General features: G+C 43.4%; 1 protein-coding gene across 3 annotated transcripts in view; it reads left to right on the plus strand.

Annotated features, from left to right (window-relative positions):
• The first annotated feature begins 4,563 nt into the window (after positions 1-4,563).
• Positions 4,564-21,540, plus strand: part of Map6 (microtubule associated protein 6) — a 64,708-nt gene continuing 47,731 nt past the window's right edge. The window contains exon 1 of one of the 3 annotated variants that reach the window (XM_070034987.1): positions 4,564-6,800. In XM_070034987.1, coding sequence (XP_069891088.1) covers positions 5,113-6,800 — 1,688 coding nt within the window. In that variant the 5' untranslated portion in view covers positions 4,564-5,112. The remainder of the gene's footprint in view (positions 6,801-21,540) is intronic. The other 2 variants (XM_070034985.1, XM_070034986.1) reach the window with 2 other exon arrangements.

Raw genomic sequence — 21,540 nt, forward strand, 5'->3', positions numbered from 1 at the left:
CTCATATCCCTACTTATTTACAAAAGTCCATTAAGTTTCTGTTTCCCCAATGCTGTATTGTTTTCCTGATACAAATTCCCACCCCAGTTGTAACCGTTTCATTACACTCCTCAGAATGAGACTTTCCCCTCAATTCCCATAGCCATGTAATACCTCCTTCTCAGAACTCACTCTCCCCCTGAATTTCCATGGTCCATGTAATGTGATCCATGTGACTGCCCCCTAAACTTTTGTTTAAATTCCATCCACACCTGTCCATTCTGCTGCCTCCATTCCTGCTTGAAGCAGCCTGGCAGATCTGTTCCCCAATAAAGCCTTGAGCCTGTATTGGTCGCTTGCCTCTCATTTCTTACAGCTGGACTTGCTGTCAGCTTAGAAGGGTCAGAAATATTACTCAGGATGAAATTAGTCAGCAGGAAGATGAGATCTCAGAGGATGAGTGAACTTTAGACCTTGAATTTATAGTCTATCATAAGTGCTCGTGTTTCAACTACGTAGATGACCTTAGTAATTGTTCCTTTGTAAGAAGACTTGATTTGTCTAAAGGAAAAAGAGTTGGCATTGGCTGGTCTTTCTTTTGTGAAGGAAAGGCATATCATGCTCTAAAGAAAAATTATTCAGGACTCTGCTATGTTGGGAGAGTGGTGTCTCTGTTACTTAGTAATTTGACCCATCAGAATGAGGGATGTATGAGGTGTGATCTCCTCCCAAATTGTGATGACAACCTTGTGCTATTAAATACTGCTGATATGACTGTAGCTGAAGTCTTTATTCTGCCAGTTTCTGGGCTTGTAGTACATGTCCAAAAATTTCTGGAGAAATAAGTCAGGAAATGAGGGAGTTGAGAACAGAAATTTTATAAAATTTAGCTGCCATAGGTTATTTGCTATTAAAAATCATTTAGGATGTGAGCAATTTGAAGGATTGTGTTGTTTTAATATAATTGACAATTCTCAAAAGATTCAGAACCAACTGGAGCAGCTCAAAAAGGAACTGGGCAAGTTAAAAAGCAATAATAACTGGGGACTTCCAAAATGGTCTTCCTGGATTTGGCCCCTTCTAGACCCACTAGCTTTCATATTAGTGATTATTTTGCTGACTCCCTGCCTATTTCAATGTCTATCTTCTACCATCTAGCATATGCTAGCTCAAGCAGAAATGAAAAGTATGCTTTTTAAATAATAAGAAAGGGGGGCCAGGCACTGGTGGCTCACGCCTGTAATCCTAGCTACCCAGGAGGTTGAAATCTGAGGATCACGGTTCAAAGCCAGCCCAAGCAAGAAAGTCTGTGAGACTCTTATCTCCAATTAACCACAGAAAACTGGAAGTGGCACTGTGGCTCAAGTGGTAGAGTGCCTTCCTTGAGCTGAAGAGCTCAGGGACAGCACCCAGGCCCAGAGTTCAAGCCCCACGATCAACAACAAAAAAAAAAAAAAAAAAAAAAAAAAAAAAGGAAGAAAAGAAAGGAGGAATTGTAAGAATTATGAGGAGCCCTGTGCTAAGCCAAAGAGCCCTGTGCCAAGCTGAAGCTGTGAGGTCTGAAGGGGCCAGGAGATTGGAATTCCAGTCTATCAGTAAAGCTCCCAGAATGCTGGGGGCTAGGGCCCTGGGAAGATTGAGCAGTCTAGGCAATACAAAGTGTCAAATGACAGCCCTAAGTATGTTAAGATGAGAGTCTGTGGAATGTCTATGCCTCATGTTAATGATTGTAACCCTAGCCTTTGCTGTACTAAACTAAATAAAAACTCTTGTTAATGGGATTCCAGAATCCGACAGCAAGAAAAGCTTTGGGTCCCCTGGTCCTCCAAAACCTCAGTTCTTCAGCTAGTCTCCCATCATTGGATTCCCCCCTTCCCCTGGTCGTGGCAGACTGTAACAATTGGTTGTTCTTTCAACATCTGTGCTCACCTCAATTGTTGGTTAAATTCCTTTCTCTTTCTTCACATTTTCATTAGCATTGATTAGTTGTACAGGGGACTCATTCTGACATCACCATATATATATAACAGTGTGCCTTAAACAGACTACCCCCTCTATCACTCTCCTTCATTTGCTAATCATTTTCTTATGTGTCTGTCCCCCCGGTCCTCCAATAACACACACTTATTGGGACTCCTCCCAAGTAGAATACATTTGTGTCCCACAGTGCTCAAGGCACAAAGTAGTCATCAGAAAAGCACACATACAAAATGAAAGGAAGTTAATATCTCAAGATAACATAATTGCCATCCTTTCTGCAATATATCATCCTTTTTTCCTTTGGAAATCATTATCATAAAGACATCAGCCAAGATAGAAGTCAAATGGAGAGAGTTCTGTAGGTTAAAGGGAGAAAGTGTGAGACCAGATTATGTTGCTTATAGAAATGTATCTCCTGATGACTGGGAAACAGTGCCAGGCATCATTTTATTTATAGAATTCAAATCAAATCACCAAGAGGCAAAGATCAGAGTAGGTGGAAGTTCAGCACACAATTGACCCCTCACAGCTGTCATCTCATCCTGATTCTAAGGTTGAAAAGAAAAAAAATAGACTGTTTTGCAATCATATCCTAAACACATCAATGACTTTCTTTTCCAGGTGATGCTACTATAAGTAGGGAGTGGAGGATAGTGCAGTCACAGAAAGATCTCAAGGAGAAATCAATGGATACCTGGACTGGGCCAGGCACCAGTGGTTCCTGCCTGTAATCCTAGCTATTCAGGAGGCTGAGATCTGAGGATTAAGGTTTGAAACCCAGGGAAGAAAAGTGTATGAGTCTGATTTCTAATTAACCAGTAAAATGCCAGTAGAGCTGTGGTCCAAGAGGTAAAGTCCTAGCCTTGAGGGGGGAAAATGTACTTGGAAGAGCAAGCAGTTGGGTGAAGGCATGTAACAGGCTTGCTTGGGAAGCACCACCTATGGGTCTTCTCTGTGGGCCTTTTGAATACTAATAGCCACCCAATGGGTGAGTCACTGGTAGTTCATCATATGTCAGATGTTGTGGTAACCACTTTCAGTCCATTCTGTCATTTTGGTTTTCAGGACAAATTGCAGGTTCAGAATTTATATCCCCTTTAATTTGAAATTAAAGGTCAGGAAGTTGACACGATTTGCCCATGGTTATATAGCAAAGACTACAAAAGCCAGGATTTGGACCATGCAGATTTGGGTTGACTCCAAGTTCTGAGTTCTTGACTATTCTTTTTTTTTTTTTTTTTGTCTTTTCTTTTTTGGTACTGGGATCGAACCCAGGACGTTGCACTTGCTAGGCAAGCGCTTTGCCACTGAGCTACATCCCAGCCCCTTGACTATTCTTATGAAACCACTAGAAGATAGTTTTTTTTTTTAATGTGCCAAGACTGGGACTTGAACTCAGGACCCTATGTACTGTCCTTGAGTTTTTTTTTTTTTTTTTTTGCTCAAGGCTAGTGCTCTACCACTTGAGCTACAGCTCTACTTCTGGCTCTGTGTGTGTGTGTGTGTGTGTGTGTGTGTGTGTGTGTGTGTGTGTGTGTGTGTGTGTGTGTGTGTGTGTGTGTTTGGAGATAAGACTCTCAGGGGCTTAAACTGTGATCCTCAGATCTCTGCCTTCTTAGCAGCCACTGACAATGGGCTTGAAGATAGTGATTATTTCCTCTATGCTACAGATGAGAAACCTAAGGCCCAGGGATGACCCAACTGGCCCAAGTGATAAAGACAGTTTCAGAGACCAACCAGGTCCATCATATTCCAAAAGAGGAAGACGAAGCAAGAACATGCCGGAAAGCTACTGCAGATCAGGCTTTATCCTTTCCTCAAGAACTGTCACCCACCCAGTCCTAAACCTCCTCCACTTAGAATCTTCTTTTCACTGCCTTAATTCCAGGTAACCTCTGGGCTGAAGAGTAGCCAGGGGGATCTTGGATGGGGTCTAAAAACACCACTTTTCAAGGATCCTTGAGGAATGGAAAGGCCAGGGCACCACCAGCCCCAGCTCACACAATTAAGTCCTGTAAGTAAGTAAGACCCACAAGTGCTTGCATAAGGACCCAGTCACATTGGGTTCAAAAAGAGCCTTGAAGCTCTGATTTAAAACCATCTATTCTTGGGCAGACACATCACTAGGGCTTTCTGCCATATATATGCACACACACATATATACATATATATACACATATATACATAAATACATATATACACATATACATATATACACACATATACATATATATTATGTATATATACTTAATTTAATATCTTCCCTTCCTCAATGATTGGTCCTATTTTACAAAAGAGGAGGCTAGGTTCCTAGAGGTGAAGTGAGCAGCCCAAGAACAGCAAGTTTCTCAGGAGCCTGGGACTTGAACCTGCCCAGGCCCCAGATCCCTGATCTGCTCCTGGGAGCCGTGGAGGGAGGAGCTGCTGGAGCTGAGAGAGGAGGGGAAAGAGAGGCCACGCTCCCAGCAGCGCGTGCTGACGACAGCAGGTGATTTCCCCCCCCTCCTGCAGTCGCGCTTTCTCTCAGCATCTTTCCTGGATTTATCCGCGCCCTCCCCGCCACCCGCCCCCCCCCCCCCGCCCGCTAGGCAGAAAAGGGTGGGGCCGCCTCTCTGCAGCAGCGGCGGCGGCTGCAGCATCGTCGGAGGCAGCGGCAGAGGCAGCAGCGCTGGGTCTCCGCTGGAGGTGACCGTCTCCGCCTGCTAGGAGGCCGGCAGTAAGGAGAATCGAGCTAGTCTGCCCTTCCTCTGCGCCATGGCTTAAGCCCGCAGCCACCTTGCTTTGCATTGCCTGGTTCCACCCGGGTCTGCGCTGGGCCGCAGCCGCAGGGAAGGGCGCGACCCAGACGCCCCAGCCCGGGATCTCCCACGCTGGGCCCCTCAACCTTCGGCGCCCTGCAGCTGCGTTCCCCGAGCCGTTTGCAGCCGGTAATCGAAGGACTTTGCGGACCTTATCCCAGCGATAAGCTCTCCCCAGGTGCTCTCTGAAGGAGGAGGGGGAGGCAGCTGGCTGGTTGGGGTTGGAAGCGGTGGGAACCACGTTGGCGGGTTGGGGGTCGGGGGCTAAAGGAAGACCAGACACTTGTTTTTAAATCATAGAGATTCAAAAAAAAAGAAGCGAAGGAGAAAGCGAGCTAGTTTTGCATCTAGCATCATGGCGTGGCCGTGCATCACGCGGGCCTGCTGCATCGCCCGCTTCTGGAACCAGCTGGACAAGGCGGACATCGCCGTGCCGCTGGTTTTCACCAAGTACTCCGAGGCCACAGAGCACCCGGGCGCCCCGCCGCAGCCGCCACCGCAGCCGGCGCCCGCGCCCCCCTCGGCGCGAGCGGTCGCCATAGAGACGCAGCCGGCCCAGGGCGACTCGGATGTAGTTGCCCGGGCAACAGGGCGGGCCCCGGGGCCTGGCGGCCAACGCGAGGCTGCGGTTGCGCCAGGCCGGGGCGGGTCGGGCCCTAGCGTGGGCTCCGGCTCCACCTCCGGCTCCGGCCCTGCGGACTCGGTGATGCGGCAGGATTACCGCGCCTGGAAAGTACAGCGGCCCGAACCCAGCTGCCGGCCGCGCAGCGAGTACCAGCCGTCGGACGCGCCCTTCGAGCGCGAGACCCAGTACCAGAAGGACTTCCGCGCCTGGCCCCTCCCGCGCCGCGGAGACCACCCCTGGATCCCCAAGCCTGTGCAGATCCCCGTGTCCTCTCAGACTTCCGCTCCCATTCTCGGGGCGCCCAAGCGCAGGCCGAAGAGCCAGGAACGCTGGCCCGTGCAGTCCGAGGCCATGGAGCAGGGAGGAGCTGGTGTCCTGGCGGCAGGAAAGGCTTCGGGTGGAGATGAGCGCGACACCCGCAGGAAGGCTGGGCCCGCCTGGATGGTGCGTCGCTCTGAGGGCCACGAGCAGACGCCGATGCCTGCCGCTCAGACCCAGGCCGAAGAGGGAGGCCCGGCGGCGGGAAAGGCATCGGGTGGAGATGAGCGCGACACTCGCCGGAAGGCCGGGCCCGCCTGGATGGTGCATCGCACCGAAGGGCACGGGCCCGAGCAAAGCCCGATGCCTGCCGCGCAGACCCAGGCCGAAGAGGGAGGCCCGGCGGCGGGAAAGGCATCGGGTGGAGATGAGCGCGACACCCGCAGGAAGGCCGGGCCCGCCTGGATGGTGAGCCGCTCCGAGGGACGTGAGCAAACACCGATGCCTGCTGCTCAGTCCCAGGCCGAAGACGGAGGCCCGGCGGCGGGAAAGGCATCGGGTGGAGATGAGCGCGACACCCGCAGGAAGGCCGGGCCCCCTTGGATGGTGAGCCGCTCCGAGGGACGTGAGCAAACACCGATGCCTGCTGCTCAGTCCCAGGCCGAAGAAGGAGGCCCGGCGGCGGGAAAGGCATCGGGTGGAGATGAGCGCGACACCCGCAGGAAGGCCGGGCCCGCCTGGATGGTGAGCCGCTCCGAGGGACGTGAGCAAACACCGATGCCTACGGCTCAGACCCAAGCCGAAGAGGGAGGCCCGGCGGCGGGAAAGGCGTCAGGTGCGGAGGAGCGCGACACCCGCAGGAGGGCCGGGCCCCCATGGATGGTGCATCGCACCGAAGGGCACGAGCAGACGCCCTTGCCTCCAGCCCAGACCCAGGCCGAAGAAGGAGGCCCGGCGGCTGGAAAACCATCCGGTGCGGATGAGGGAGACACCCGCAGGAAGGCCGGGCCCGCTTGGATGGTGCGCCGCTCCGAAGGCCACGAGCCCTCCATGCAGTCCCAGGCTGCAGGCCCTGATGGTGGCAAGGGACGAGCAATGGCAGATGCTCTGAACCGGCAAATCCGCGAGGAGGTGACTAGTGCAGTGAGCAGCTCCTACAGGTGAGATGCAGGCAGCAGCTTCTGCTGTGGGACTGGTCACCCCATCCTCTGCGGAGGACTGCTCAGGGTCTTTCTCCCCTTCTGAGGAGACATTTAGCCTGACATTTAGCCTTCTCTTGTTTACCAGACCACACCCTCCTCTAACCACATTCCAGGCTTCTCTGCCCTGATCTGTGGAAAGTCTGTTAGTATTGTCCATCCTAGTCTCCCCAGCTCTCTCTCTCTCTCTCTCTCTCTCTCTCTCTCTCTCTCTCCTTATCATTTTAGCCACCTTTCCCCCCCCACCCTCCCCCTGCTCAGAACCCTGCTGCCCAAAAGAGACCTTGTCAGTTTTTCCAATGTCATTCCCTCTCCCACCCAACTTACCTGCTGCCTTAGCCTGATGCTGCCCCTACCACGGTCTCCTCATACTAGAAAAATTCCTTCCAAGGGATTTCTCCCTCACCTTGCTAGCCCACTTCACTTGGCCTTCATTCTTCCTCTCTTCTCAATCCTTGGGCTACACCCAGACACCACACCCTTTTTTAGATTGCCCACAGGATCCTTCCTCCTCTAGTACTCCTACTACTTTGAAGCCATCTCTCTCCCACCCCCCCTTTGGTTTTTGTTTTGTTTTGTTTTTACTGTGATTGACACATTGGGCAAGTTATTAACCTTCATGTGCTTCAGTTTCTTTTTATTTGTAAGCTATAATTGATAATGGTTATCTCTTAGGATTGCTCACAAATTTATTGATATTAGGTTAATTAACTCATATATATATTTGCTTGTGCTGGTCCTGGGGTTTGAACTCAGAACCTAGGTACTGTCCCTGAACTTTTTGCTCAAAGCTAGTGCTCTAGCACTTGAGCCACAGCTCCACTTCCAGCTTTCTGGTGATTAATTGGAAATAAGAGTCTCATGGACTTTCCTGCCCAGGCTGGAGATCCTAAGATCTCAGCCTCCTGAGTATCTAGGATTATAGGTGTGAGCCACTGGCACCCAGCTTAATTCATACATATTTAAATACCTACTATAATACTAAGCACTGTGCTAGGCATAGTAAGGATTGAGGGAGATGATACAAGAGACCTCTCCATGCCTACCATGTAGTGGCAGTTGATTTCGTTTCCATTACTACTTTCTTCATCATACAGTTCTACATTATTTCTATACATTTCCACTTCCTAGTGCCTCCAGCCCTCTCTTCTAAGTGAGGTATCTCCTTTCTCTCTACATCCTTCGTGTTTTCAGATGTATTTCTTATTCACTCACCACCAAGAACTCCCTCTTTAGCACATTCACATTCCTTGTAAATGAATGCTTTCATGCACTAAAACACCCAACCCACCCCCAACCTCTAGAATTCTCCCTGTGCTGCAGCCTCAGTTCTTCTGTCTCTTTCCTTGCCCTTCATCTATTCAGTATATTTTTTCTGGCTGCTTAGCTTTCAGTCCTGCCCTATTGTTTCAACCAGTATCAGTTAACTAACAGCTTCCAGTTGATGCCGAATATGTTACCCTGGGTTTGAAGGTCTCTGAAGAAGCAGATGTGCACAATGAGTAATTAAGCTAGATGCATTCCAAATCTGGCTTATAGGGTCCTTCATCACTGCCACAGCCATTTATGCCTTCCTCCTGCAGGAGGGTGCAGTGGGGGAGGACCACAGAGTTAGGGTGCTATGCTAAGTCCGTGTATGCGGCTTTCTGTCAAACTGATGTCCTGAAACGAACATGAGAAGCACTCCCTCTTATGTTGCAGAAAGACAAGGCCCACACAGACAATGCCTTAGAATTTCATGTTTTCCTACATTTTCATGTCTTTTACTTCCCACTTATACGTTCTTTTTCAATCTCTTTGTTTTTCTTTCTTTCTCCTCTCTCTCTCTCTCTCTTTCTCTCTCTCTCTCTCTCTCTCTCTCTCTCTCTCTCTCTCTCTCTCTCTCTCTCTCTCACACACACACACACACACACATACACACACACACTCACTGGCCTTCTAGCAGTAGTACTTCACTTCCTTTCAAAGAAAGCCCTGGGTGAGCAAGGACACATCTCCTTTTCCTTTGATAGTCCAGGGAGTGGAATGTTCACAATATTTTTAATGCTGCAACTAAAAAAAGATCAAAAGAAAAGAAAGGAAGCAAACAATCAAGGGCATAAAAATGGAATACCAGACGTAATTTTCTGGTTCTATTCATGGCTGTCTTGTGTATATTCCCTGTGAAGTCCAAGGCTAGCCAAACATCAGAGATTCTTGGCACAGCTGCTTCATCTTCCTACTCCCCTACTACCATCTGGTGGCAAGGGGAACCTTATCACTCAGCAGGCAGGAGCTCCCTCTTCCACCTTCATGTAGCTAGTGCCAATCCAGATAGAGGCAAGGTTCTCAAAGTTGAGTGACCCTCTCTGTTCATGTTTTCATACTGGCAGAGGACTTGCTTTGTTCATGGATGATGGAATGACTGCACATGTCAGATACAACTCACTTCAAATTTTGGGTTGCAGATGACACAGGAAAAGGTTTTATAAATCAAATTATCATTGAAATGGAGTCTTACTTTGTTTACACTATGGTGACTAGGTCCTTCCATAGGTTTTAAATTTTATTTATTTACTTTAACAACTTCTATGTAGTTTTTTCCCTTGCAACAAAGCCTGAGTCTGAAATAAACAGGCTTCACAGTTCTAATCACATGCTGGAAAGGGCTAGAACTGGGTAGGGGAAAGAGATTCTCTTGCTGTTGGAGTGAATGACTGTTTTTGGCATTTATTAGGAGTCTCCCAACCTGTTAAATAATATTAAACATGTCACCTTTTATTGTTATTATTAAGTAGAGGTATAAAGAGGTTACAATTCCATAAGTCGGTTATGAGTAAATGCTTTTTGACAATGTTACCCCTTCCTTCATTTCACATTGCTTTTTTAAAAAATTCAGGTCTTCTATAAAACATAATTACACAGATGATTTGGGTACCATCAGTTCCATTTTGCTGTATAACCAAAAGAGTTTTAAATCATTAGGAGAATGAAAGCTAACAGACATAAGTTTCTGTAATGAACACCTTGAATGCATGACAAATTTGATGTGAAATTTAACAATTTTTTGTCTGGAAGAAAAATAATTTACCAATAATTAGGAAGTGTACTTTGGATGACAGTAGATTTGAAGAATATCAGTAAATACACCATAGAGGAAAAATACTTAGAAACTATAGGGTTAATTGTTCATTTATTTTCTTCCCTATTTTCTGATACCTTTTCCTTGCTTTGATCCTGGGTATGTCTTGAATTTAACTATGCCCCATCGCCACCATAGATGGGCCTTAAATCACCATAGAAACCAAATAAGGCTCCATCTCAAAGATAATTTGATTTACCAAACCTTTTCTTCTGCCACTCTACATAAATCATGGCATGTTTACACCATGGTGACTGGTTCCTCCCATGGGCTTTTCAAGTGACATCCATCACATGGTATCAATGTGAGCAGTTTGCTTGAATAGGGAAAGGACACATCCATCAGCTTAATGAATTCATATATAATGTAAAATAGATGTTCAACATTTAGAACCATGTATATGTATATATATATATATATATACACTAATACATTGTCAGTAAATAATATTGAATATTCTTTGGCACCATGGTTTTGAGAAAGTTTCCTTGTGAAACAGTACATCTGATCCATAATCTATTCATACTTGCCTGGAATTTTTTTCATTCAAGTGGTATCTGAGGTGTCTTTGGAATTATTCACAATCATGAGGTTTATTAATTTTTAATATACTCATTTTACATTGACAATATTATAAAATTGAGAGGCATATCTTTATTACCATTTCTAATGTTAAGAATGAATTTCACTGGGAGACCATTTATGACTTTAGACCTGGCATTCTCAATTAGAAAATAGATGAGTCATAAGAAGGAGATTAAAATTCCCTTTCCAGTCAACCCCATTGCCCTGGCCATCAGTTAATAGGGATAGATGGGGTAGCAGGTGCTCCCTATAGAAATGCTAATGAGAAACTTTTCTTAGAAAATATCAGCTGAGACACTAGGAGGTAGAATTAATAAACCGGAGGCAAAATACTTGAAAAATGAGAGCAATAACAAGGAAGTCAGAAAGAAAAAGAGCCTTTGATGTCTGCCCTCCAGCCTTGCATGAAGGTTAGAGAACAGTTCATTTGACTTAGTTTATGTGACGGGGAATTGCCCCATGCTCCACCTGCTCATTTTCCTTTTGCCTTAGTCCCAGTAGCACCTCAAAGCTGATCTCAGACGCCAAATCTTTAGTGACATCTTCCTAGGTCCTGCCATTTAAAGTATTTTTTCTATTCTCACTTTATTGTCTTATCACAGTCTGTTTGTCAATACTTTTGCTCATATCTTTCCCCCAACCATGAGCACTGAAAGAGCTGTGCTTGTATCTTGGTGCTGTTTTAGATTTGTTAATGCAATGGAATTTTGGTGAAATTTTTATTCACTTCCATACACACACACATATGCATACATACATATACATATACATACACACATACACACATGTTTTTGGTAGTACTGAGGTTTGAACTGAAGGCCTTGTACTTGCTAGACAGTCTCTCTGCTATTAAGCTATACTTCCTCCAGCCTTTCTTTTCTCTGGTTATTTTGAGTCAGTCTCACTTTTTGCCCAGGACTGTGCCTAGACCATCATCCTCCTATATTATGATTCCCCCACATAACTGAGATGACAGGTGTACATCAACACATTTCTTCCATTGAGATGGAACCTTGTGAATTTTTTTTGCCAGGCTAGCTTAGAACTATGATCCACCTCATCCCAGCTTTTACATAGCTGTGATGACAGGTATATACTAGTGTGTCCAGCTATTGATTGAGAAGGAGTCTCCTGAACACTTTCTCCTGGCTGGCCTTGAACAGTATTCCTCAGCCCTCAGCCTAGGATTACAGACAAGTAGCTGGAATTGCATATATGAACCACTGCACCCAGCTATTTGCCTCTATATTGATTCATTTATTCCAATTTCATTTTGTTGAATTTATCTCAGAAAATGACTGCCTACTATATATACCAGCCAGGGTGCCAGAGGTATGAAATGAAGAAGTTACAATCCTATGTAAGGAAGTCATATCTTCTTTATTTGGGATACAGTTGGAATTTTATACTAGACAGAAATGTTCATGTGGGGGAAGGGCAGCAAGCCTTCTATATCTGCATATAGGTCAGAGGCCTTAACCTGGCTGTACAATGGAATTGCTTCCAAAATACTGATGCATAGGTGCCTTGCCCAGAAAATGTGATGTAGTTGGTGTGGGGTGTGGCCTTGGCACTTGAATATGTTCTCTCTGGTGCTTATAATGGGCAACCCAAGTTGCCCTTCTTTTATACGCATGGTTCTCAAATTTCAGCATGCAGAAAGATTGCATGAATAATCAGATTCTAAAGGGAGCCTAAGAACCTGTTCTCCAGATAATTTTGATGGAATTAGACTTCAGGCTTTACTTAAGAAAACACTGCTTGGGGAGATTTGCCATCTTTAAGGTGCAAGTTGCCAGCTTGCTTTTTTTTTTTTTTTAAGATCTGCTTTTTATTCAAATTGTTCATACTCTACACTTACATTTTGTGATTTTTCTCCAGAAATATCATATTGACATTCATTTATACCATTTTTTCTTTCTTTTTTTTGCCACTCCTGGGGCTTGAACTCAGGGCCTGGGCACTGTCCCTGAGCTTCTTTTGCTCAAGGCTAGCACTTGAGCCAGAGTACCACTTCTGGCTTTTTCTGTTTATGTGGTACTGAGGAATCAAACCCACAGCTTCATGCATACTAGGTAAGCACTGTATAGCTAAGCTACATTCCCAGCCCCATTTATACCATTTTAAAATTTTGTTATTATTTGTAATTTTTATTTTTTGAGACATTTTATCAATATATACCAGGCTGGTCTCAAACTCCAAATCTTCCTTCTTGTGTGTTGAGATTACAGGTGTGCACCACCATGCCCAGTTTATTTATTTTTTTGTATTTAAGTCTTTATTTGATTTTTCATATAGAACAAAGTAGGAGTCAAATATCCCCTTTCATGTAGAAAATCATTTGTCCCATCTCCTTTCATAAATGTTTTCCTTTCCTCCTACTTATTTATTTTGTCTCTTCTATCTTTGTTTTATGCCATTCGTTTGAGGAAAGCCATATTCTCTCTCTCTTTCTCTCTTTTATTTATTCCTAAGCTATTTTTTCAGTTGTTATTTTTTATTGTGAAGAGTTCATTTTTATTACAGTTTCTAATTTATTATTGCTCAGATACATTATTTTTTTACATGTTAATTTTTGGAAACTATCATACTCTCTGGTGTTCTCTACAGAGAGAGAGAAAGTCTATAGATGCTCTTGGACTGTCTGTGGAGATAATGTATGTTTTTAACAAATAGTTTATTGTCTAATTTCCAATATTTATGTGTCTTGTGTTTTATTTGTTTTTTTGTTAGCCATGGGGCTTGAGCTCAGGGTCTGAGTGCTGTCCTTGAGCTCTTTTTTGCTCAAGGATAGCACTCTACCACTTTGAGCCACAGTGCCACTTTCTGTTTTCTGGTGGATAATAGGAGTTAAGAGTCTCAGGGACTTTCCTTTCTGGGCTGGCTTTGAACCATGACCCTTCATTATCAGCCTCCTAAGTAGCTAGGTTTACAGGCATGAGCCACCAGCACCTGGCTCATGTCTTGTTTTTGTTGTGTTTCTGTAGTGTGTGACAATGGACATCTTTGCCTCAGGACACTGAATGGCTTTTAAAGTTTTATCATTGAGTTTACTGTATGTTTATAAAACCTCTCGTTACCCTAGGTTGCTAGAAGATTCTAAAAATGTATGTGGTGATAAATTTTATTAAATGTTTCAACTGAGATGATCATAAGATTTTTCTTTTTTAATATGTTAAAATTTCTTCTTAATATTGAGGCATCTTTACATTACTAGGAATCATTTTCCTTAGTTAAAAACATATTTTATTATGCTGGATTTGGTTTGCAAAAACATTTTATTTAAACTGTGCACATTTGTTTATAAGTGAAATTGGTCTACAACTTTTCCTTTTTTAAAAATATTTGTTGTGCAATGTTAGAATTAAGATTATAACATTATAACATTGTTTGGAACAAGCTGTATAAGAAGAGTGGCTCCTTAAATATTTGATAAGATTCTGTTACGAAAGTTTCTAGACTTGGGGTCTTTTTCTTTCTTTCTTTCTTTCTTTTTTTTTTTTTTACTACCAGTTTGGTGTCTTTAATGATTATTCAGATTTTGTATTTCTTCTTGGGCCAGTTTTATTTTTTAAACATACTTATAATTTTATTTTACTTATTTTAATTTTTAAAAATTACCTCTAAGTAGTTGTACAGAGGGGTTTCAATTCAGCATGTCAGTTTATGAGTACGGTGCATCTTGGTCACTATCACCCATTTATCCTACCCCACCCAGCCTCTCAAGTTGCCTGATTCCATTTTCATATATGTACACTGAATATTATGACTATTTATTCTTGGACTAATTTTAGTAATTAGTAATAGTTATGGGAAATTTTGTATTTTAAATAATCTTAAATTTAATTGACATATAACTAATCATAGCATTTTTTGTGCCTGAGAGGGGTGTGGATATGAGTTGGGTGTACCAGGGCTTGAACTCAGGCCCTCCTATTCTTGTTTAGATTTTTCACTTATGACTAATGAGCTACCAATGAACCACATCTCTACTTCTGCCTTTTTACTATTTAATTGGAAATTAAAATCTCTCAGATTTTTCTTCTCTGGGCTAGCTTCAAACCTTGATCCTCATATGTAGCTAGGCTTACAGGCATGCACTACCATGCCTACCTTCATACCAGTTATTAACTTTTGTGCCTTCACTCTTGTTTTCAGTATTCATGTTATTGAAGTTAATTTTAATTTTGCTTTTTAGTGTTTTCAAGTAACAAAATGTTGGTTTTGATGATCTCTTCTAGTATGGCTTACTTTTCTTCTTTTTTCTTTGTTTCTTTTTTTAATTCCTTTACTGTATCTATAAAGAGGGAGGCAGAGGGCAGGTTTGTCCCTGAGTTTTTGTGATGACAGCTGGCATTATACCACTTAAGTCACAGCTTCACTTTTGTCTTTTTGATGATTAATGGGAGATAAGGGTCACAGAGATGTTACTGTCTGGGCTGGCTTCAACCTTAATCATCCTATCTTGGCCTCCTGAGTAGCCAGAATTATAGGCATGAGCCATTGTCACCAGGTTCCAGTGATTTTTATAGTAATACCATAGAACTGTTATTTATTTCCTATTAGCATTTTGGGCCCATATGGCTTCTTCTCTACACACAGGTTTTGAGACCATTGAAAGCACAGACTTTGTCTACACCATTTCTTTTTGACATTCCTTCAGGTCTTATTAGCATATACTGTTTCAGCTCAGTCTCCATCCAGGAAATGCTTATTAGTGTCTACCATATGTCAGGCCTTGAACTAAGTCCTGGGGTGTCCTTGTTCTAAAGAGGTTTGTGTTTACTGTGCAGAAAGAAATGTGCTGAGAACTTATAGGTTCCATCATAAAAAGTCTGTGTAGGTCTGTGAAATAGAGGAGAGGATAATTAAGTCTACCAGATTGGAGGGCTCTCTGGAATGTGTTGTGTAGAGAATGTGACTGGTGGGCTAGATGTGACTTGAAGGATGAGTGGATCCTGAGTAGGGAAGGAGTAGATTTGTGTAGAAGTTACTGTGGAATTATAACTAATTCTGTGCACATAGAACTTACAGGTATCAATACATGAGAATGGAATGATGAGGAGGGAAAGAGGACACAGGTGGGATTCATCTCCTTTATTTACTGTTTTGTTGTGCTGCTTACTGGGGCTTGAATTCACTTAAGGCTGGTGCTCTACCTCTTGTTTCACAGCTCTACTTCTGGCTTATTTTTGTGGTTAATTGTAAATAAAAGTCTCACAGGCTTTCCTGCCTGGGCTGGATTTGAATTATGGTCTTCAGGCTCCTTGAGTAGCTAGGATTCTAGGTGTGAGCCACTGGGCACCTGGCTTCCTTTGTTATCTTGTAAGGAGAGAGGGAAATCAGGATCAAGTTTTGGAGTTTAGGAAAGGTGGTTTGCCAGCCGTGGGAAGGATGGATTGGCAGGATATGGCTAAGTCCAGGAAAGAAGCTATAGGTTAGGTGAGAGATGATGAAGACTTTCAACAAGGGAAGAATGCAAATGGACATTGATGATACAGAATGAAATAATGAGTGGCTAATGGAAAGTAGGAAGAAAAGGAGAGAGAGGAGCCTAGAACATTTCCCAGATCTCATGCTCTAGATGTCTAGGTTACAACAGAATCACTCACTGAGCTCTTTGGATAAGTTGAATTTGAGGTGTCTTAGAAGGTTTGCATGGTGATTCTCATTACAGAAGGAATATGGAAACGGCTAATAAGGGTATAAATTGGAACAGATGTGTTATAAAACTCTTTAGCCTATGTGGTCAACAGTTAAGACATGTGGACTTTATTCTAGGTATTGTTATACCTCAAAAATAAAATAAATTTAAACTAAAAACCAACTAAATGGAGGTATAGCATGATGCTCAGGAGAAAAGGCAGAATAGAAAGACCTGGACAATTTCAACCTGTTGGTGAGAACTAAACCTGTATATATGAGAGAATCTGAGGTCAGATTACAGCAAACATGGACATCCAGGGAGGGAGTCAGGAAAAGTCAATAAAAGTGTGTGTGTGAGCTGGGCACCCAGTGGCTCATGCCTGTAATCCTAGCTACTCAGGAGGCTGAGATCTGAGGATCACAGTTCAAAGCCAGCCCAGGCAGGTAAGTCCGTGAGACACTTATTTCCAATAAACACTAGAAAACCGGAAGTGGTGCTGTAGCTGAAGCGGTAGAGCACTTGCCTTCAGCTGAAGAGTGCAGGGACAGTGCCCAAGCCCAGAGTTCAAGTCCCACAACGGACCAAAAAAAAAAAAAAAAAGGGTGTGGCTTCTATACTTATTTCCCCATCTGTCTCCCAGCTCCTTTCTCATTGGCCCACCTACATATATTAAACAGTGATTTTCTTCATTGTCCTATTCTCATTCTAGCACAGTCTACCATCAATATGTTGTTTCTTTCAGATGAATGAAAAGGCTTTTGCAGGACTAAACCTGGTATAACTTATTTTGGTGGGAAAATTATGGCCAGACCTCAAGCCACAAAACCCATAAGGCTCCTGGCAGTGCTGCCTCCTCCACTCTGCTATTCTCTTGTGGTCATTGTGCATTTCCTCCGGTGACTTCAAAAGGTTGGCCTATATTGTGACATATCCTAGAGTGCACATTTCCAGCCTCTCGGTCTTCAAGGATTGCTCATTATGAAGCCATAAGAATTAGGCAAAGGCAAGCAAAGCCAAGATGCAAAAGAATGTTAGAGAGAACAGAGATATAATTGAGTTTCGACCTCATTTTCTTAGTGCTTTCTCTGTGCCAATGGCTTTAACCTCTTATTTTATTATTTGTTGTTGTTGTTGTTTTGTTCCAATATTGGGGTTTGAACTCAGGGCCTTTGTGCTCTCCCTGAGCTTTTTCCATTCAAGGCAGAAAAATGCTATCCCACTTGAGCGTCTGTATAATCAATACCTCCTGTTCCAGTTTTTTGCTGATTAATTAGAAAGAAGAGCCTCCTGGATTTGTCTGTCTTTCAGCCAGTTGCAGATCTTAGCCTCCAGAGCAGGTAAGATTACAGTTGTGAGCCACCAGCATCCAACTAACATATCTTTTAAATTTAGACTTCTTAATGACCTTTTAAGGTCAGAATCTTCATCATTACAGATGAAGAACAGAATTAGGGAAGGGTGAGGACTGAGATCACACAGCAGGTCAGTGGCCAGACTGGCTCACCAATCTGGTTCTCCTCATTCCAGACCACAGCTGTGTCTGGTTCAAGCAGTCCCCTACCCTTGTGCCCCTAGTCCTCACATTTCAGCTTACCATTCTCGGGAGGACTCAGCCCTTGTACTGTCTCTCTGTCTCTCCTAAGTCCATGCCAACCTTCTCTACCCACCTTGTTTTGGGGGTTGTTCGAGAGTCCTCAACACTCCTTGTTCCAAACTCTCCCTGGATCCCCTTCCTCCAGGAAAAGGCTCAGGGACTTTGATCTGTAGAAAAAGTCTTCCAGAATCTGATCTATCTTGTGCTTCTAGCCTTTCTACTCCCTGTTCCCTGCACACACCTTGACCTTTTCCTGGGAGTTCTTGACCTTGGCTGTACATTTATATTACAAAAACTGCAGCAAGTACTCTGGCCAAATCACAGCCTAACCTGGGCTCTCGTGAACCCCACAGTTAACTAGTGCAGGATATTGTGCATAATTTTTTATTGTTATTGTAGAGTTGATATACAGAGGGTTGTAGTTACATGAATCAGATATTGAATAATGAGTACAATTCTTTTTGAACCATATCTCCCCTTCTTTCACTCTCTCCTGGTTTTTCCCTCCTGTCCACACCCACAAAATATCGTTTATCTTCCATATGTCTAGTGAGTACCACTGTTGTATTTGTTCATCCTTGTTCCACCTTTTATGTGCCCTTCCTCGCCCTCGCAAATATGAACAAGCTACTGTACAAAAGGAAAAGAAAACAAAAGCAGTAATAACGGTATCCAAAAAATGCCTCCTGTTTCCTTTTCTTGGAGTTCATTTCATAGAATGTTGTTTTATATGATCATCTGCACATAGCTATTGAGCCCTTGTCCACCACTCCTGTGCATATCCTCCTTTGGCCTCAGTATGTGAGTGACTAGATTCTTACATAATTTATCATATCCCAGTGTGTATTGTGCATAATTTTTGCTCCTGACCTGCTCCCATCTTCTAATTCCTTCCTATCCTTCAGGGCTTTTAGTCCTTTGTGAAAGAGGCTTTTACTATAAATGCAGGGAATTAGGTTGGATTTACTCGATCCTGAGTCTATAATAATAATGCAGTGGGATTTATAATATTTTTATTCAAAGTTCAGTGTAGCATCTTAAGAGCATAAAAGGCTGCCTTGGGGGTTTCCAATGAAGAGTGTGTGATCACTGTTCACTGGATATTGCTGCTCACAAGGGAGCTGACATGGATGGCTGTATGTGAAGTCCAGGCAGCCCTCCCATGAAGGTTAAACTCAAGGACCAGAATTCTCTAAGGACATTAGGCTTGGCTAATTCTTCTGGAAGATTCATTAAAGGGATGGTTGTTTGTGTCCAGGCAGATGTCCTAGAATCCTGTGACAGTCTTGATGACCATTAAAACTGCATTTAAATTGTGCTATGACTTAAAATCTGTGTGACCTTGGGAAAGTCTTGATTTTCTCCACCAACTAAAGGGAGGTAATTACTCAATAATGATTTTACTATGTGCTATGATGCTTTTGGCATTTTTGTTGAGAGGATGGAGCAGAGTAGGTTACCCAAGGAAGTCTTTCATTTATTAATTTAGGAAACATCTATCATTTCTCGTGTGAGACGCTGGACTTGGATCAGGAGTTGTAGAGAGAAACACATGGTAAGAAAATGACAGGTAGGGTTAGGAATGTGGCTTAGTGGTTGAGTGCTTGCCTTGCATGCATGAAGCCCTGGGTTTGATTCCTCAGTATCACATAAACAGAAAAAAGCCAGAAGTGGCATTGTGGCTCAAGTGGTAGAATGTTATCCCTGAGCTGAAAAAGCTCAGGGACAGTGCCCAGGCCCTGAGTGCAAGCTCCAGGACTGGCAAAAAAAAGGAAAGAAAGAAAGAAAAGAAAGAAAGAAAAGAAAGAAAGAAAGAAAGAAAGAAAGAAAGAAAGAAAGAAAGAAAGAAAGAAAGAAGGAAGGAAGGAAGAAAATGACAGGTATAATAGCAAGTGTGGCAAGAGCAATATACATGAAATATTGAGGCTTGTAGGTAAAAAGGGGTCTTAGCCTGGTCAGGGAGTACTCCCTGGATTTAGTGTGTGTGTGTGTTGTTTTTTTTCTTGGTAAAACAGAACCAGTAATACTGTAATACCTACTTTCTAAGGCTGTTGACTTAACTTTTTGTTAAGTTTTATTTGCTTTACGCATTTTTTATCCTCCCAGCTTATTTGTGTGGTATTTAGAAGATACTTCATAGACTTTGAACTATAGACAAATGAATGAGTAATATATGCACAATTGTGAGCATAGTGCCTAGCCCACAATTACAAAATGGAAACTATCCTCATCATCGTCACTGGTGGGTTGAGTGGTACAGAGAAAATAGAAGAAGGTCCATTTGCTCTTTGTTTGCCCAAATTTTTGAACTCCTAGGAAAAGAACCAGGAAATTCTCAGACAAGAGTTTCTGTATATTTTTTTTCAGTTCAGTATTCATTTCTGAGTCACTGTTTATAGTCTATGCAAAGATGAATTAAATGGGGAGACAAGGCTCTTGCCATTTTGTATACAAAAAAAACACATTAGATGCATGAAACAAAAAACACAAAATTAGAATTTTAGTGAAAGCAATTAGGAAAGAATGTTAACCAGCTAAAATTGCTCTGAAAATGAATTCAGAGTTGCTGCTGTGCTTAATAAGCTGTTATTATCGAATTTTTACCGAACTCTGGATTTTTCATTCTTAGATGCCACCAGTCAGAGTATGGGTTGATTATGTACAAACTCCGGATATAATTTGTGTGTGTAAGTGTGTGTGTGTGTGTGTGTGTGTGTGTGTGTAAATGTATGTGAATGTGCATGTGTGTGCACATGCACACGCGCGCACATACACACACATGCACTGGTCCTAGGCTTGAACTCGGCCTGGGTGCTGCCCCTGAGCTCTTTTGCTCAAGGCTAGTACTCTACCACTGGAGCCACAGCTCCACTTCCAGATTTTTGGGTAGTTCACTGGAGATAAGAGTCTCACAGACCTTCCTGCCTGGGCTGGGTTCAAACTCTTACCCTCATATCTCAGCCTTCTGAGTAGCTAGGATTATAGCAATGAATCACCAGCACCCAGCTGGGTAGAATTTTTTTTTTTGGGGGGGGGGTCAAGTCGTGGGCCTGAACTCTGGGCCTGGGCACTGTCCCTCAGTTCTTCAGCTCAAGGCTAGTGCTCTACCACTTGAGCCACAGCACCACTTCCAGCTTTTTTTTTCTGCTTATGTAGTGCTGAGGAATTGAACCCAGGGCCTCATTCATGCAAGGCAAGCGCTCTACCACTGAGCCACCTTCCCAGCCCTGGGTAGAATTTTTTTTAGACTGTAATGACTTCTAAGTATTTATATGTGTTTCTCTTGTGACATTATGCTAGTATCTCCCTCAAGGATTTGGTTTATATCACATGGTTCTGCAGAACTGTAAAAAAAGTCAAGTTATCCCAAGCTCCCTGCAAGCAGTGTTTGAGTCTTGTCCTTTAAGCCCAGTCTGTGGGCCTGCATAGAAGACACCCCAGCAAGTGTTTGTAGGATCTTTCTGAATGGGCTACCATTTTTCTCATCCCTTTCTGATGACCAGCCTCTCTCTCCCTTGGGGATTTAGTGACTCACTATGTTTAATGTGCAGTTCAGATGCTGAGGTTCTACTCAGAGGGCACTGGGAGTGGTGGGTGTAATACATGTGGGAGAGAAATGTAAGAGGATAAGTAGAGGGACTGTCAGTGGGAATAGAGCTACCTACCTGTGCTGTGCCCCACAGCCTGCTGACATAGAAGTTAGTACTTGTCAGGCACTACCTGCAGGGAACTTGGGATAATTAGACTTTCTCAT

This window comes from Dipodomys merriami, unplaced genomic scaffold (genome assembly GCF_024711535.1).
Source record: "Dipodomys merriami isolate MVZ:Mamm:240054 unplaced genomic scaffold, mDipMer1.0.p SCAF_25, whole genome shotgun sequence".
NCBI lineage: Eukaryota > Metazoa > Chordata > Mammalia > Rodentia > Heteromyidae > Dipodomys > Dipodomys merriami.